Genomic DNA, 15,255 nt, shown 5'->3' with positions numbered 1-15,255 from the left:
AGCCATCTTTGGGTAGAAATTAACCTACCATTTTTTGACTGTAAATTTTGTTCAAGGAAATTGCACGTTAATTTCACAAGCAAGCTGTTCCATTGATCGTATCAGCTGGGACCCTCGTTGTCGTAACCGACGGAGTGCTCTCAAACATAAAGGGTTGGGGTAAAGCAAATAGTTCCAGTGATTAAAAACTAACAAAAGAATAACGAATGGAAACAAAACATTTAAAAAAAATTTTTTTTAAACCAACAATGATTTATTTAACAGGTATCAGAGGTAAAAGTATGTCAAAGTATCCAGTGCCTAATGACGGCAGTTTACCTGTAACTAACTGAGAGGTAGGAGAATTTAAATAGTCTTTCAAATGCTGAGATGCAGCATTTGTTATTCCTCGGTAAGCTGACTCAAAAGTGATTGATTGTAACGGGGACGGACATGCTTGCATGCCTTTTTGAGTGAAAAAAGCCAATTGGCCTTCAAATGCCATGTAGTCTGCGACAAGAGACAAATGTCGGTAATTCACTTTGATGCCATAAACTCCAAAGACAGATTGAATTTCCTGAAAGTAAAATTACAGCAATGAGTTCCAAAGGTTTGTTACACTTTCTTTCTTTGGTTTCATTATTCAAACAACAGAACAACAGCAGCAGCAACAAGATGCTTTTCCCAGCTAAAGCAGAGAGTTGGGGGTTAACCCAAAAGTTCTCAACCATTTTTTGCCTATGGATCCCTCTGATTCCTATTTTACTCAGGGGACGGAGAACCTCATAGCCATTTGATGCCTAAAAACTCCTATATTTTTACGAGTAAATATTTGGAATCGTATTTTAAAAAATGCTTAGATATTTTGTGTATTGTAGAAATATAACCAGTTAATTTCACTAATTTTAACAACAAAATCTTATCTGGGTCCCTAAGAGCCATATAGACCCCATTTGAGAACTGCAGTAGGTGGTGGGCTGGTAGAATCGTTGGCAAACTGGGTGAAATGCTTAGTGGTAATTCATCCGTTATGTCATGTCCTGAGTTCAAATTCCACCGAGATTGACTTTGTCTTTCATCCTTTCGGGGTCAATGAAATAAGGACCAATTACACACTGGCGGTCGTCTATATTACTGACTAGTCCCGTTCCCCTCAAATTTTCAAGGCCTTGTGCCTAGAATAGAAAAAATTATATTTACAAGGCAGTGAGCTGGCAGAATTGTTAGCATACCAGACAAAATGCTTAGTATTTCATCCGTCCTGAGATTCTGAGTTCAAATTCCACTAAGGTTGACAAATTAAGTACAAGTTGAGTACTGGGGTTGATGTAATTGCCTAGTCTCCCCACCCAAAAATTTCAGGCCTTGTGCTTTTAGTAGAAACAATTATTACACGTCATTTTTTTTTAGCCTTCAATGGAGGGACAATACCCAAGTTTTGTATCTTATGAATGACAAAAGAACTCACCTTGATGATAACCTTTAACCCAGCTTCTATCCCATAGACCTGTGTCATGATTGTTGGACTGTTACAGTAGATACGATTAATGTCAAGAATATTAGGAAACTGTTGAATGTACTGCAAAAGACGAAAGGATAATGCCAGTAAAATGGTACATTTGAGATCTCTCTTTAACACACACAAACATTTACTATTTGGGCTACACTCTCTGAGTGGTTGGCGTTAGGAAGGGCATCCAGCTGTAGAAACTCTGCCAAATTAGATTGGAGCCTGGTGTTGCCATCCGGTTTCACCAGTCCTCAATCAAATCGTCCAACCCATGCTAGCATGGAAAGCGGACGTTAAACGATGATGATGGGCTGTGGCCATACAGGAGCACCACCTTGAAGGGTTTTAGAGAAGCAAACTGACACCAAGACTTACTTTTAGGTTTGGTATTTTATCAGTCTCTTTTTGCCAAACCTCTAGGTTATAGGGATGTAAACAAACCAACACCAGTTGTCAAGTGGTACTGACGGTGGAAAAACAGACACACACACACAGTATCCATTTATGGAATTTACTCACAAGACACTGGGGCTAGGGTGGAAGGCACTTGCTCAAGGTGCCATGCAAAGCAAGCTTCTATTTAAATTAAAATATCAACTAATAAAAGGCAAACAGCATATTGGATGCTGATGGCGACCAGTTTGTAAGGAAAAAGCAAGCAGAAAGGCAATTCCAAGACTGCTTGGAAAAATCTGACCATCTTCTTTGAATAAGAAGGCATGGAACCTCAATAAGACAATCCTTGTCTTGTAACAACAGCAGATGTGGTAGGTTACTGCTTAGCTCAGGAAGTAGAAACTGTTCACGAATTCAATCATTTGACCCTTAAATCAGCTACGATAGGATTTGAACTCCTGACCTTGTGAGTGAGAGAGGGGAGTAGAAAGACAGAAATAAAGGTGGAGAGAGAAAGACAAAAATAAAGAGAAAGTGGGGGAGAGAGAGAGAGAGCAGTACTTCCTACTGCAAACAGATTGAACCTGATCCATCTATCTATCTGTGAGGCAATATTAAGAATACAAACTTACGCTGAGGTGAATTCCTTCTGTCTGCAGATGGAGTTCATTCTTGACCCTTGTTAAGATGGAACGTTTGATTCCAGGCACTCTGTGTATAATGGATGTCTCAGCATTGTTTTTGATGATGGTCATCAGATCAACCTTGGTTAATCTTAAATTAAACTGAAACATAACAATTAGACATTATTAATTAATCATTGTTTAATAAGGAAATTCAACATGACAATACAATCTTGTGTTCCTTTTCCATTCTTGAAAATTTCAGTCTTTTCTAAATTCATTCAAGGGAAAATGGAAGTTGATTACACTGACCACTGGAACTTATCTTATCAACCCCGAAAGGATGAAAGGCAAAATTGACCTCAGCAGAATTTGAACTCAGAATGTCAAGATGGACAAAATGTTTGGCAGCACCTGCATCAAATTTGTGGAGTGGGAACTCGTCGATTATATCAACCCCAATGTTTCACTGGTACTTAGTTTATCGACCCCCTGAATGGATGAAAGGCAAAGTTGACCTTGGTGGAATTTGAACTCAGAACCTAAAGAGAGACGAAAGACTGCTAAGCATTTCACCCGGCCTGCAAATGATTCTGCCAGCTCACCGCTTTCAAATTTTGGTAGAAGACCAGAAATTACATTGATCCCAGTGTTAAACTGGTACTTGTTTTACAGACCCTCAAAAGGATGAAAATCAGAGGCAATCATGGTGCAGTCTGAACTCAGAACATGGACAAAATGCTGCTTAGCGCTTTGCCAATCATGATAACAATTCTGCCTACTTGCTGCACCATCATCACGGTAATAATGGTTTCAAATTTTGGCACTAGGCCAGCAATTTTGAGGTAAGGAGTAAGTTGATTATATTGACCCCCAGTATGTAACTGGTTCTCATTATACTGACCCTGAAAGGACGAAAGGCAAAGTCGACCATGGACGGAATCTGAACCCATCATAATAATTAAAGGCAGAATTTGGTGGGTGGGAAGGTCCTAGTCCATCACTCAGAACTATTGCTGTGCAGTGGGACAGAACATGAAACCACATGGAGAGAAAGCCATGTAGTTCCATGTCTTTAACCCCACAGCTGTGCCGTACAATACATACACACACAAATACATATATGTGTACACCCTCAAATTTATGTTGTTCCCCCCCCCCACATGTTTGCCTATTCCTTGATAGACTATGCTGGGTGCATTTAATCATGGTACCTGTCCCTGTGAGGTCACCTTTTATTTCACAACTCCGAGGATTACAACATAGCCACCCATTCAAACCTACCCCAACTCCACCCAATATACCCTGGGTGGGGTGAATACAAGTGGATACATGTTTAGTCACCTGCTGATGACTTACGACTGGTGAATGAAAGCTAAGTCTACTTGAATGGGTGAATAAAGTTAGCATCAATCTAGCTGTCTTACCTTGAATACTACTTCACACCAAAGGCTCTTTTCTTCATCGTAACTATATGACAATATAGCTTCATTGAAGGAGTCTAGGTACTGTAAAGATATTAAAAAATATATCAAAATGTTAATATCTAACAGATAATATACAGCAGAGGTTGACTTGGGACAATAAAAACCCCAGAAAAATAAGAATTAATTAATTAACCCCCCCCCCCCCAAAAGAATAACTAAATAAATTCACTCACTTTCCCTTTTGCTGGCATTCTTTTCGTTTTCTTCATGTCATCTTCAAGGTAAAAATATTCTTCCAAAAACTCTTCTTTCTTGACATCTGTGCAAAAAAGAAAACATTTTTTTTTATAACTACACTAGACAGGGCTCCCACTGTCTACTACACTCATTTTTACTGGTCTCCAGTAATTCCTTAAATTCATTAAGGCTGGGGACTTAATTCATTGCTCAGATTAACACCATGACAGGCCCTTGCATGCATTCGGAACCCAAGTCTTCAAGTGTGAAGTTTGCTCATCTTTACGTCCACTTTCACTACGTTAGCATCGGTTAGATGAATGTATTATAGAGGCATTGTTTGACAGCGATATACCATATGCTGGTGCCATGGGAAAAACATCTGTGCAAGCGCCACATACAAAGCACTCATCCTGGTGTTATGTAAGAAGCACTCAATACACTCTGCAAAGTTGTTGACGTTAGGAAGGGCATCCCTCTGGCTTGCCAGCTCCTGTCAAACCATCCAACCCATGCCAGCATGGAAAACAGATGTTAAATGATGATGATGAGAGAACACAGTACCAACGGCCCTTAATAGGGGCTGCGGAACCAGTGGAAGAAAGAAAGAGGAAGTTATTTTCAGACCAGAGAATTGGTCTGAATGCTTACAACAGATTGAATAAGTCCTGGGGTCGATTTGCTCGACTAAAGGCGGTGCTCCAGCATGGCCACAGTCAAATGACTGAAACAAGTAAAAGAGTAAAGAAGCAGGCCTCCTAACTTCACAGGCAAAGGACATAACCCATACTGTACAGATATCTGCGCCAGAATTTAACTCTTGTCTATTCAAAAATGTGAGATAGGGTATCGTTTCCTGGTGCTTCGATGGTTCAATCCTCACTCTTTCTAAGACAATAACAAAAATAGAGAAACAAACAAATGAATAAACAGACCTTCGTCCTCATCTTCCATAATTTCGGTCGTATTACTGTCCTCCTTTATTTCCGTTTCACTGTCACTGTCCTCATCATTGTCTTTATCGTCGTCGTCGTCGTCATCATCGTCATCATCATCATCATCATCATCATCATTGTAGTCATGTTCATCACTTGTCTGCTTCTTCTGGTTGCCATCAACTGCATCTATCTCGTCTTCTCCACCGGATGCGGAGTCTTCAGACTCGTCTCCCCTCTCGGCATTGGGAGCAGACTCCTCTTCCTCCTCCCCAGCACTTTCTCCATCTTGCTCCTTCTTAGCGGATGGTTCAGCCGAATCCTCTAGCGTAGCTTTTATGGTATGAACAATATCCTTGGGAAGAATCCGTCTGTAAAGGACAGAACAGAAACAAGATCATTAGGGAATTAAGAGGAAATTCTTATAAATTTTATCAAACATATATTTGTCGTAAGAAATTTAGCTATTTAACACATAAAGCGCAACAGATTGACAGGCCACGATTGTGACCCAGATAGATGCATTTAATGGGGTTGAATGTCACTCAAACGCTCCCATGGCTGCAATCTCACTTTAGTTGCCGGGTCTTCTCAATCACAGCATCTCTCCAAAGTTCTTGGTCTCCTAAGTGTTCATGTCATATGATGGTCTTATGTCCATTTTGATCTATGTATAGATGCAGGCATGGCTATGTGGTTGAGAACTTTACTTTGTAACAATATGGTTTCTGATTGAGCTTCACTGCATGGCATTGTGGCCAAATGTATTCGATTTTAGCTCAGGGCCAACCCAAGCTTCTTAAGCACACAGCTACACCATGTTTGAATGAAAATAATAAAAGACAAGACACAGAAATAATTTATTCTCAAACACGTGATAATGCTAATACAATAGCATGAACAGGATAAACTATTCATATAGCCTCATGGCTGGCCAGTAACGATGTTTTCTGCAATATATGGATAATTGTGTCTTTCAATACTTCTAAAGCAAACTTTGTTTGCTTACTTTCAACGTAAGTTAAAAAGACAAGATGTTCACAGCTGGCTAGAATGTCCTTGATTCTAGATCAAGTGAATCAGAACCAGTCTGGGTTTCAACCAGACCAAACTAAACAGTTTTCATCACAGAAATGAAAAGCAAATACTCACAACGAAGCCTGTGTCAACTTGATTGTTGACTTGATGGATTTCAGCAAACCAGTGATGTATTTCAATTCCATGTGGCGAAGGATATCGTCTGGATTTGTTGCCAACTGGTCTTGGTATTTGCTTGGGGGCAGGAACTGGAAACGGACTATGTACAACCGATCGCTAAAGCTAATGAGGAAAGAGACAAGAGAAACAAGATATATTTAAAACAATAACCAAGGATTTGGTCATTACAATCGCACCCTACCAACACCTCCATTATCATCATCATCCATTGTTTTAAATCCGGGTTTTGCCCTCAATGCCATAGCAACTGAGGTAGGCTGGTGCAGCCCACCCCAAGCCATCATGAGGTCTTTTTGGAGCTGGATTTTCTATGGGGAGCATACCCTTGCTTACTCACAGCCTCAGTTTCTAGACATGAGTGGTCCCAAGACCAAGACCTCTACCACAATTTTTAAGAAACGTGGTGGAAAACCACACCTGCATTACTAAATGTAACAATAAAATGGCAGTAAATAAGATACTGAATTACTATATTAAAGGTCGGGAGTTCAAAACCACTGCAGTTCTTTGGTTTTATTTATTTATAATGCGTGGGGTGCAGTCAGAACAGCAGGAAAACCGAATATTAATGTATCTATTCAGTCTTAATATCTCCTGGTGGGTTTCAAAGTGAATATGTCAATCACAGTTGTCTTTTTGTCAAGGCTATGCCACCGGACCACATTACCCTAACAAGAGTTATAGCCCTTGTCTAAGGAACTCAACAAATTATTTGCTGATGAACATTGATATCAAACTGATGGTGAAGTTATCTCCCTTAGATTAGAGAGCTCATACTTTGCTTTCCAGTGGTTCGTGTGACTCGAGGCTGACTGTCAAATATGACGTAGTGCGGACTTGAGTCACACTGGCTGTCATGAGTCAATGAGTTGGTTAACATACTGGACTGGCACAGACTGCAAAAGTGATGGATGACAACTGTATTGCAGATACTGGTTTACTTACCCAGATGACATCTCAATCCGATCTGTAACATCTACCTTTTCTAACACCTGAAAAAGAGAAACATTAAAAGTTTAACAATAGAAAAGAAGCATGAATCAAACAACTAAGCCCTCCCTTACACCTGTTTTAATAACGCAACCATCACCTGGCACTTATGCACCTTTAGTGGAGCTCACAACGTTAGACACCTTGGTTCCTTTACTGTCCACTACTGCTCACATTCATACAAGACTCCCTGGTCCTTTCACTCACATTTTCACAGCAGACAAAGACCAACGTATGTTCTGGTAGAGCACAGCATCAACCATGGCTTGTAGAAACTATAGCTGGGTCCAGCTTCTTTTCTCTTGACCAGCTCATATATAGAAGAACAGTTGGCACCATACCGAGACCTACAAGATCTATTATTGTGAAACAACAAATGTAATCGTCTTCTAACCCAGCAGCTTTGGAGGTCAAGTGCTCAGTTCATGAAGGTACTGGAATGGCAGAACTGTTAGCCGACTCAATGGATCAATGCCTTGTTGTGTTTGCTCCAATCCTTTCTTTTCTGAGTTCAAATCTTGCCAAAGTCAACTTTGTCTTTTATCCGTCTGGGGCTGATTAATATAAAATACCAGTTATGTACTGGTGTCACTCTCACTGCTCTCATAATTAGCTGACCCCTGCCTGTTTATTATCATTTGAATGCCAAACCGTTGAGAAACAGGAGCAGTGAGCTTGGTGCCAGCAACTACCTGGCTACAGAAACCTCATCCACTGCAACCCAACATCTTTTATCTTTTAATTGTTTCAATTATTAGACTGCGACCATGCTGGGACAATACCTTGAAGAGTTTTAGTTGAAGAAAAATAAGAATTCCAGGACTTATTCTGTCAGTCTCTTTTGCCAAACCGCCAAGTTATGGGGAGGTAAACACACCAAAACCAGTTCTCAAAACCAAGCAGTGGTGGGTGGGAGGAGAAATACAGACACACACATATGACGGGCTTCTTTCAGTTTCCATCTACCAAATCCACTCACAAGTTTTGGTCAGTCTGAGGTAATAATAGAAGACAGTGTCTTCTACTATAGCCTCGGGCCGACCAAAGCCTTGTGAGTGGATTTGGTAGACGGAAACTGAAAGAAGCCCATCGTATATATATATGTGTGTGTGTGTGTTTGTGTGTCTGTGTTTGTCACCCCACCATCATTTGACAACCAATGCTGGTGTGTTTACATCCCTGTAACTTAGTGGTTCAGTAAAAGAAACCGATAGAATAAGTACTAGGTTTAGAAAGAATATGTCCTGGGGTCAATTTGTTCAACTAAAGGTTTTGCTCCAGCATAGCCATAGTCAAAAGACCGAAACAAATAAAAAAAAATAATAAGTGTGTGTATTTAAGCAACAGGAGTGTTATCACTTTTCTAAATTAGTAAGAGGAGGCAGAGCAGGAAGAGGCAGGCATAGGATTTAGAATTGGTGAATCTTGGAGGCTCTTTGTTAAAAGATTATGAGAGGGGGAGAGAGAGAGGGAGAGAGAGAGAGAGAGAGGCGTATTTACCTGGCTGAGCGCAACAGGATTTAACTTCATCTGCAGCTTTTTGGCTTCAGCCCTGGCGAAGTCTGTGTCTAAGACAGGAATGTCCATTGTAGGAGTCTTCATATGCTTGGCACCAAAGAGAATCTCACGGAGACGAGGGATACCCAGAGTGACGTTCATCTCTCCAAGACCAGCAAAGTGGAATGTGTTCAGTGTCATCTGAGTTGATGGCTCACCAATTGACTAAAAAAAATTAATTAATTTATTAATTAGCTAATTAACCCTTTAGTATTCAGATTACTTTGTCAAACGTTGTTTACATTGTTTTAGATTAATGAGGCATTATCTTGTAGCTTTGAGATTTTGATGAGGTAAAGCATCTTCTATTATAACCCCAGGTTGACTAAAATCTTCAGAATGAATTTGGTAGATCAACTTGTTGAGAGTTGAGCCGAGTCTCAACAGTGACGACGACGACAAGAACAACAAGAAGTAATAAGTGAAAGTGTTCATTAATAAACCCCTTCTAGATTCTTGATTATTTTCACAATTAATTAAAGTACTTTGTGCCTTTCATTAGCAATACTGTCAGGAAAGGATTGAAAACGTGGTTGATTGACTAGTTGGTGGGGAATGTATGCAAAGGGGATAGGATTTTGGAAGGGTCTGTTGACTCATAAGAGCAATTTTATTTCTTCAGGAAGATGGGGCAAGGGGGACCCACGACAATACAAAGAGGTAAACAAAAGAAGTACCTGAGATGAAATCAAGCCAACAGCTTCTCCAGGGTCCACCATACATTGTATAAATTTGTAATTTATCAGTTTCTCAAAGTTTTCTTCCGTAAGAGTCTCTTTAGTCTCAGCTTGTCCTGGTGGGCATATCCTATGCTAATAACAACAGCAAAAAGGATGATAAAATAATAATTATAATAACGATGATGATGATGACGACGACGACAATGTAGCAGTACCATCCAGTGGCTCTCATGGCTTCTGATTTTAACTGATTGTGATGTCATCATGTCTGGTGCAAAGTTAACATGTCTTGGTGTAAATATTCTGCTCAATACCATAGATTTGCTTGCCAATTGTTTGACTATAACCAGTTGAGCATGTCCCTTAGTGGCTGATGATATGTGCATCTCTGAAACCTTGCCAGCCCTCATCAAACCATCCAACCCATGCCAGCATGGACAACAAATGCTAAGTGATGATGATAATGATGACACACACACACATACATAAATATAAAAGTTGGAATTTACACAAAAACAAAAGACAAAGACAGGTGTATTAGTTTAGTACTTGGGAAATTCCATAATATATATAAGTGTGCACATAAATTTTCAGCCAATAATTGCTAAGGACTGCAACACTGGAAAATAGAAAAAATGTGAAGTGATAATAGACTTTCACTATACTAACTGAATTTTCAGATTTGGAACGGAAATCCTTTGCCATTTTGTATATTTCTTCAGAGATGGCACCTTGCTGAGTATAAGGCCAAGTCTTAGACAAAACAGGATCTGGACAGGACACAACCTTCTTCTGAAACCTGACAAAGAAGAATGAAAATTATATGAAATTGTCATAAATTAAGTACACTGCACAATAGTAAATATCACCTATTTACAACAGGATAGGGAGGGGGGCACTGCACTATTTTGTATTCATGAGCTTTAGGTTAGTTAAGATATGTCTGTGACATATTTCAACTTCCGTGGAAGTGCAATGGCCCAGTGGTTATAAATGCTTGTCTGGGAATCTGCTAGAGGGAAGAACTGGGCAAATAGTGAACCTTTTACCATAAAGGAGAATTTTTTCTCCACTGCAGTAAATTTGCCTTCAGAAGTTAAAATATCTCACAAACACAATCTAACTAACCCAAAGTTCATTTATTCTTCATGACCGCTTGGCGCCAATATTGCTGTTTTGTACTTAGTGAGTGCATGGGGCCAGTGACAGCATCTACTTACTTTTGGCGTCGTTTCTCACTCATGTTGTACCACAGACTGCACAGGTAGGTGCTTTTCAAAGAACGTCCTGCCATACGAGAAATGTTATCTGGCACTTCAAGGTCTTCCTGTTTTTTCTTGCAGAATCTCAAGAATGCACTTCTGTCAGCCGAATACTTTGGGAGGGAGTCAGTCTGTTGCCTGACTTTATAAATCTGAAGAAAAAGAAGAACAAAAAATATTTCTAACATAACAACAATGACAGATGGATGAAAAATGGCGGGAGCATATTTAAAGCATGCTATTATCATTGCTTTTACACCTGTTTGGTCTTTTCCTTGCTGAGGCAATATTCTAAGATAGGGTACCTATCCTGTTACCAACCCAACACATTTTTCAAACAATGTGAATTCATTTTCATTCCACAAACCATTAAATGTTAAAATTGCCAAACTGTAAGATAAAGTGTTTGCACATGTAAACAACATTTCTGTTGCCCTAAAAGTGTCAGGAAAAAGGTGCAGAGAAATAAACATTATAAACTTCCATGCATGTCAATACACACACACATAACAGGCTTCTTTGGTCAGGCTGGAGCTGTAGTAGAAGACACCAGCTCAGAGTGCCATGAAGAGGGACAGAACGTGAAGTCAAATGGTTTGGAAGCAACCTTCTTGGCTACAAAACCATGCCTGCACCATCATCATCATCATTGTCCTCATTGTTTAACATCCATTTTCGATGCAGGCATGGGTTGGACAATGTCACTGTTTTCAATAAACCAAAGGACTGTGTCACACTCTGATGCCTGCTTTGGGAAAGTTTCTACAGCCAGAACCCCTTCTTAAAGCCAACTACTTTACAGGACATATTGGTTGTTTTACAGCATTATTATGCTGGCACATAAAAAGCACCAACCAAACGTGGCTGATAACAATACTACCCCCTGACTGGCCCCCGTGCTGGTGGCACATAAAAAGCACGATCCAAACATGATTGATGCCAGGCCCGCCTGACTGGCTCCTGTGCCAGTGGCACGTAAAAAGCACCCACTACACTCTTGGAGTGGTTGGCGTTACGAAGGGCATCCAGCTGTAGAAACATTGCCAGATCAAATTGGGGCCTGGTGCAGCCGCTGGCTCTCCAGACCTCGGTCAAGCTGTCCAACCCATGCCAGCATGGAAAACAGACATGAAACGATGATGATGATGACTGGACCTGATAAATGCTGCAAGCACATTCAGAATAAAAAAAAAAACAACAAAACGAACATAATAAAACAAATCCAAGCACAAAAATAAATCTTACTTCGTTTTGTATCTGACGGCAGCTGAAGTTGCTGTCAGCTCCTTTAAGAGGCATCTGTAGGTTTAAGATGGAAGCACGATTCTTGATCAGCATCGGGAAGTGATTCTCGTTAATAAACTGAGTCTTGGTTACATCCAGGCTGTCTTCACCATAATAAAACTGAAGAAAGTGAGATCAAATCAGATACCAAGTATAAACAAATATATCAGGCAGGGTTAATAACATTAGAATTTCTTGCATTGTTCGCCTCAGATTCAACAACGAAAACTTCTTCCGAAATGCTTAGTAGGTAGTCGACGCCGTAGCTAACAGTTGCAAACTGTCCTTCTCTTCCAGATTGTGAAAGCTTACCATAATGTTTAATCTAAATACAGTGAAACTTTAAGACTTCATTTTTTTATGGGCAAACATGGGTTAACAGGTTCAATATCTGCAGCAAAATATTTCCACATACCCCTTGCCCACCTAATTTCTCTCCTAAGGCTTGGGTTGGATCAAAGTAGAAATAGTTGAAAATGCTTGCTGAAAGGGCCATGTGAGTGTGATGTAACCCAGAACCTCAAGATTAGGAAGTAAACTATTCTGCAATGCTCGAGCTCTTGCCTAACAAACATATCTAATGCTAGAAAGATGGGTAGTAGAGGTAAAAATTAATTTCTGAACATTTCTCTCCACCCATCTCTGCTCCAGAAGAAATTCTACAAGAATGAAACAGACAGACAGAGAATAGAATGAGTCTTACCTGAATAACACTGCCGTCACTGTCTCTGACTGTGAGGTCATAATTAACGATGAGGCTCTCTAAATGCTTAACTAAGCAACGTTGAAGGTATCCCGAATGACTGGTTTTTACAGCGGTATCAATGAGACCCTAAGGAAGAGAAAATGGAAGGAACACATGGCTTGACAGAAGTAACACACACACACAAAGAGAAATTACAATTTACAAAGAAAAGTCAAATTTATTTAAGCATTTTCCTTTTTTTTAATCCTTGCTAATTTATGATGTAAAAAGCACCAAGGACACTCTATAAGGTGGTTGGCGTTAGGGAGGGCATCTAGATGGACAAACCATGCCAAATCAGACTGGAGTCTGGTGCAGCTCTCCAGCATCTGTCAGCCTGTCCAACCCATGACAGCATGGAAAGCAGATGTTTGATGATGATGATGATGATGATGATGATGATGATGATTACATAGACTCTTTGACACTCACCTCTCTGCCGGCCATACAATGGACAAAGTATTCCTGAGGTGAAATTCCTGTCGTGAAACGGCCAGTAATGAAGCCACCAGCCTTGGGAGAAATGTCATACTGTAGAAATGATGGCAAGAAACGGCCACTTGGCATCATTGGTGGTCTTCGTCCTTCCAATTCAATTTGGCCCAGAAGACAGGACATTTGCATAGCGTTCACCTGGAAAGATGAAATTATATAAGAGAGGAAAGCAAATGGAATGGTAGGTACCAAAGGAGTTAACAGCGTAAGTGAATTGAAATAAACACAACCAGGAATACAAACTAAATATATATCTGATTAAGAATTGTGTATATGTGTATATATATACATTTCTTTTATTCTTTTACTTGTTTCAGTCATTTGACAGCGGCCATGCTGGAACACCACTTTTAGTCGAGCAAACCAACCCCAGGACTTAAATTTGATTCTAACCCTTTGACATTTAAACTGGATATATCTAGTCCAAACATCCGATCGGTTTCATGTGCAAATAGGCCAGATCCAGCCTCTCATGCCTACCCTACAATGTTATTCTAAGAATAAACAGTTGGATCAACAGAATCTGAAAGCTATGAAATAATGGATGATCAATTCAAAACAATGTGAAGAAATAAGCATTACAGTTGATGGAATAAAATGAATGCTAAATGTTGGGAGTGGGGGCTATGGGAACAACTTCAGAGTCAAAAGTGTGATGAAAAAGAGAAACATAGGTTTAACAATTTTGTGACAATCATTATTTGATACTTACCGAAGATCCTTTGGCACCGGCATTGACCATCAACTGAAGATTATTGTCAGGGAACTTGACAAGCAGACCAGATGGCATAATGGTTCTGAGGTGAGAAGGAATTTAGAAAGAGTTAAGAATTAGAGAGAACAGTTAAAGACAATTCCTTACATCTTTATACAAATTTTCTCCTAACATTCTGCGATGAAAAAGAAAGATTTACCGTAACAAGTTGTTCTGTACATCGTTGGTGATTTTCTTCACTTTCTTGTCCAATTCTGCAATAAGCATTGGATTGTTTCCAAAGACAATTTCAGAAACAGACTTGGTACTTTCACCAACCACCACTTGCAGTTCTTCTCTTGATCTGTCGATATCATAGCTTTTGATATAATCAATAAAATTCTTGCGTTTCTGATCAGCCTAAAAAAAAATCAATAAGCAATGCTTGTGAGATGACACATATAAATACACACACACATGTCATCATCATTTAATCTCTATTTTCCATGCTGGCATGGATTGGATGGCTTGACTGAAGCTGGTAAAACCAGAGGCTGCAGCAGGTTCCAATTGTCTGTTTTGGCACGGATTCTATGGTTCTATGGTTGTCATCACTAAATTTAACACAATCGTTAATTTTAATACAATGGCCTAAAGTCAAGGTACAAAGCAGTAAACTTCACACATGTACGTCCACATGCAACGACCATTGCGGCGACACTGGAGAGGAGTTCACACTCCCGTTTTCTTTATAGTCAATGCGGAACTTCAGGATATTAGTCAATTGTATTGAAACTTGGTATTCAACCTCTTAAGGATACTATATTTACTGTTTTGCATTCTGCTATGTAGAAATATGTATTCAATATGACTTATAATCCATGAAATCCAAAATTCGACCAAAAATAGCAATTTAAAAAATTTTCAATTGCATTGCAGAGCCTGAAAATATATTTAACTGCAAAGTTCTCTATACACCTTTCTTTAAACTCTAGTTTGCAACAAAATATCAATTCGTGGTTACCAGTTTTGAAAGTTGCATTTTTTGGTCCACCCTAATGAGCATAGAGGAAGCATCAAAAGAATGCAGTTCTGTGAAGGAAGATTCAGAAGAAAAAAACATTATTTAAATGAGGAGGGGCTTCTGGAAAAGAGCAACGTAAAGGAGTAACTTGGGTACACCTGTGGCAATCCTTAATACGATAATGCTAAGTATATCTATG

The 15,255-nt window shown here is 39.6% G+C and overlaps 1 protein-coding gene across 1 annotated transcript in view; it reads right to left on the bottom strand.

Moving 5' to 3' along the window:
• Window positions 1–220: 220 nt before the first annotated feature.
• Window positions 221–15,255, bottom strand: part of LOC106872308 (DNA-directed RNA polymerase I subunit RPA1) — a 37,740-nt gene continuing 22,705 nt past the window's right edge. Inside the window, exons 17-33 of the mRNA XM_014919248.2 lie at window positions 14,253–14,452; window positions 14,051–14,135; window positions 13,276–13,476; window positions 12,802–12,930; window positions 12,060–12,218; window positions 10,773–10,966; window positions 10,222–10,351; window positions 9,550–9,684; window positions 8,816–9,037; window positions 7,271–7,317; window positions 6,260–6,427; window positions 5,108–5,478; window positions 4,169–4,254; window positions 3,936–4,016; window positions 2,518–2,670; window positions 1,448–1,558; window positions 221–556 (exon numbers count right to left, since the gene is read on the bottom strand). Of these exons, the coding sequence (XP_014774734.1) occupies window positions 254–556; window positions 1,448–1,558; window positions 2,518–2,670; window positions 3,936–4,016; window positions 4,169–4,254; window positions 5,108–5,478; window positions 6,260–6,427; window positions 7,271–7,317; window positions 8,816–9,037; window positions 9,550–9,684; window positions 10,222–10,351; window positions 10,773–10,966; window positions 12,060–12,218; window positions 12,802–12,930; window positions 13,276–13,476; window positions 14,051–14,135; window positions 14,253–14,452 (2,775 nt within the window). The 3' untranslated portion in view covers window positions 221–253. The remainder of the gene's footprint in view (window positions 557–1,447; window positions 1,559–2,517; window positions 2,671–3,935; window positions 4,017–4,168; window positions 4,255–5,107; window positions 5,479–6,259; window positions 6,428–7,270; window positions 7,318–8,815; window positions 9,038–9,549; window positions 9,685–10,221; window positions 10,352–10,772; window positions 10,967–12,059; window positions 12,219–12,801; window positions 12,931–13,275; window positions 13,477–14,050; window positions 14,136–14,252; window positions 14,453–15,255) is intronic.

The sequence above is a fragment of the Octopus bimaculoides genome, chromosome 14, assembly GCF_001194135.2.
Source record: "Octopus bimaculoides isolate UCB-OBI-ISO-001 chromosome 14, ASM119413v2, whole genome shotgun sequence".
NCBI lineage: Eukaryota > Metazoa > Mollusca > Cephalopoda > Octopoda > Octopodidae > Octopus > Octopus bimaculoides.
This window is presented reverse-complemented; position numbering and strand designations above follow the sequence as displayed.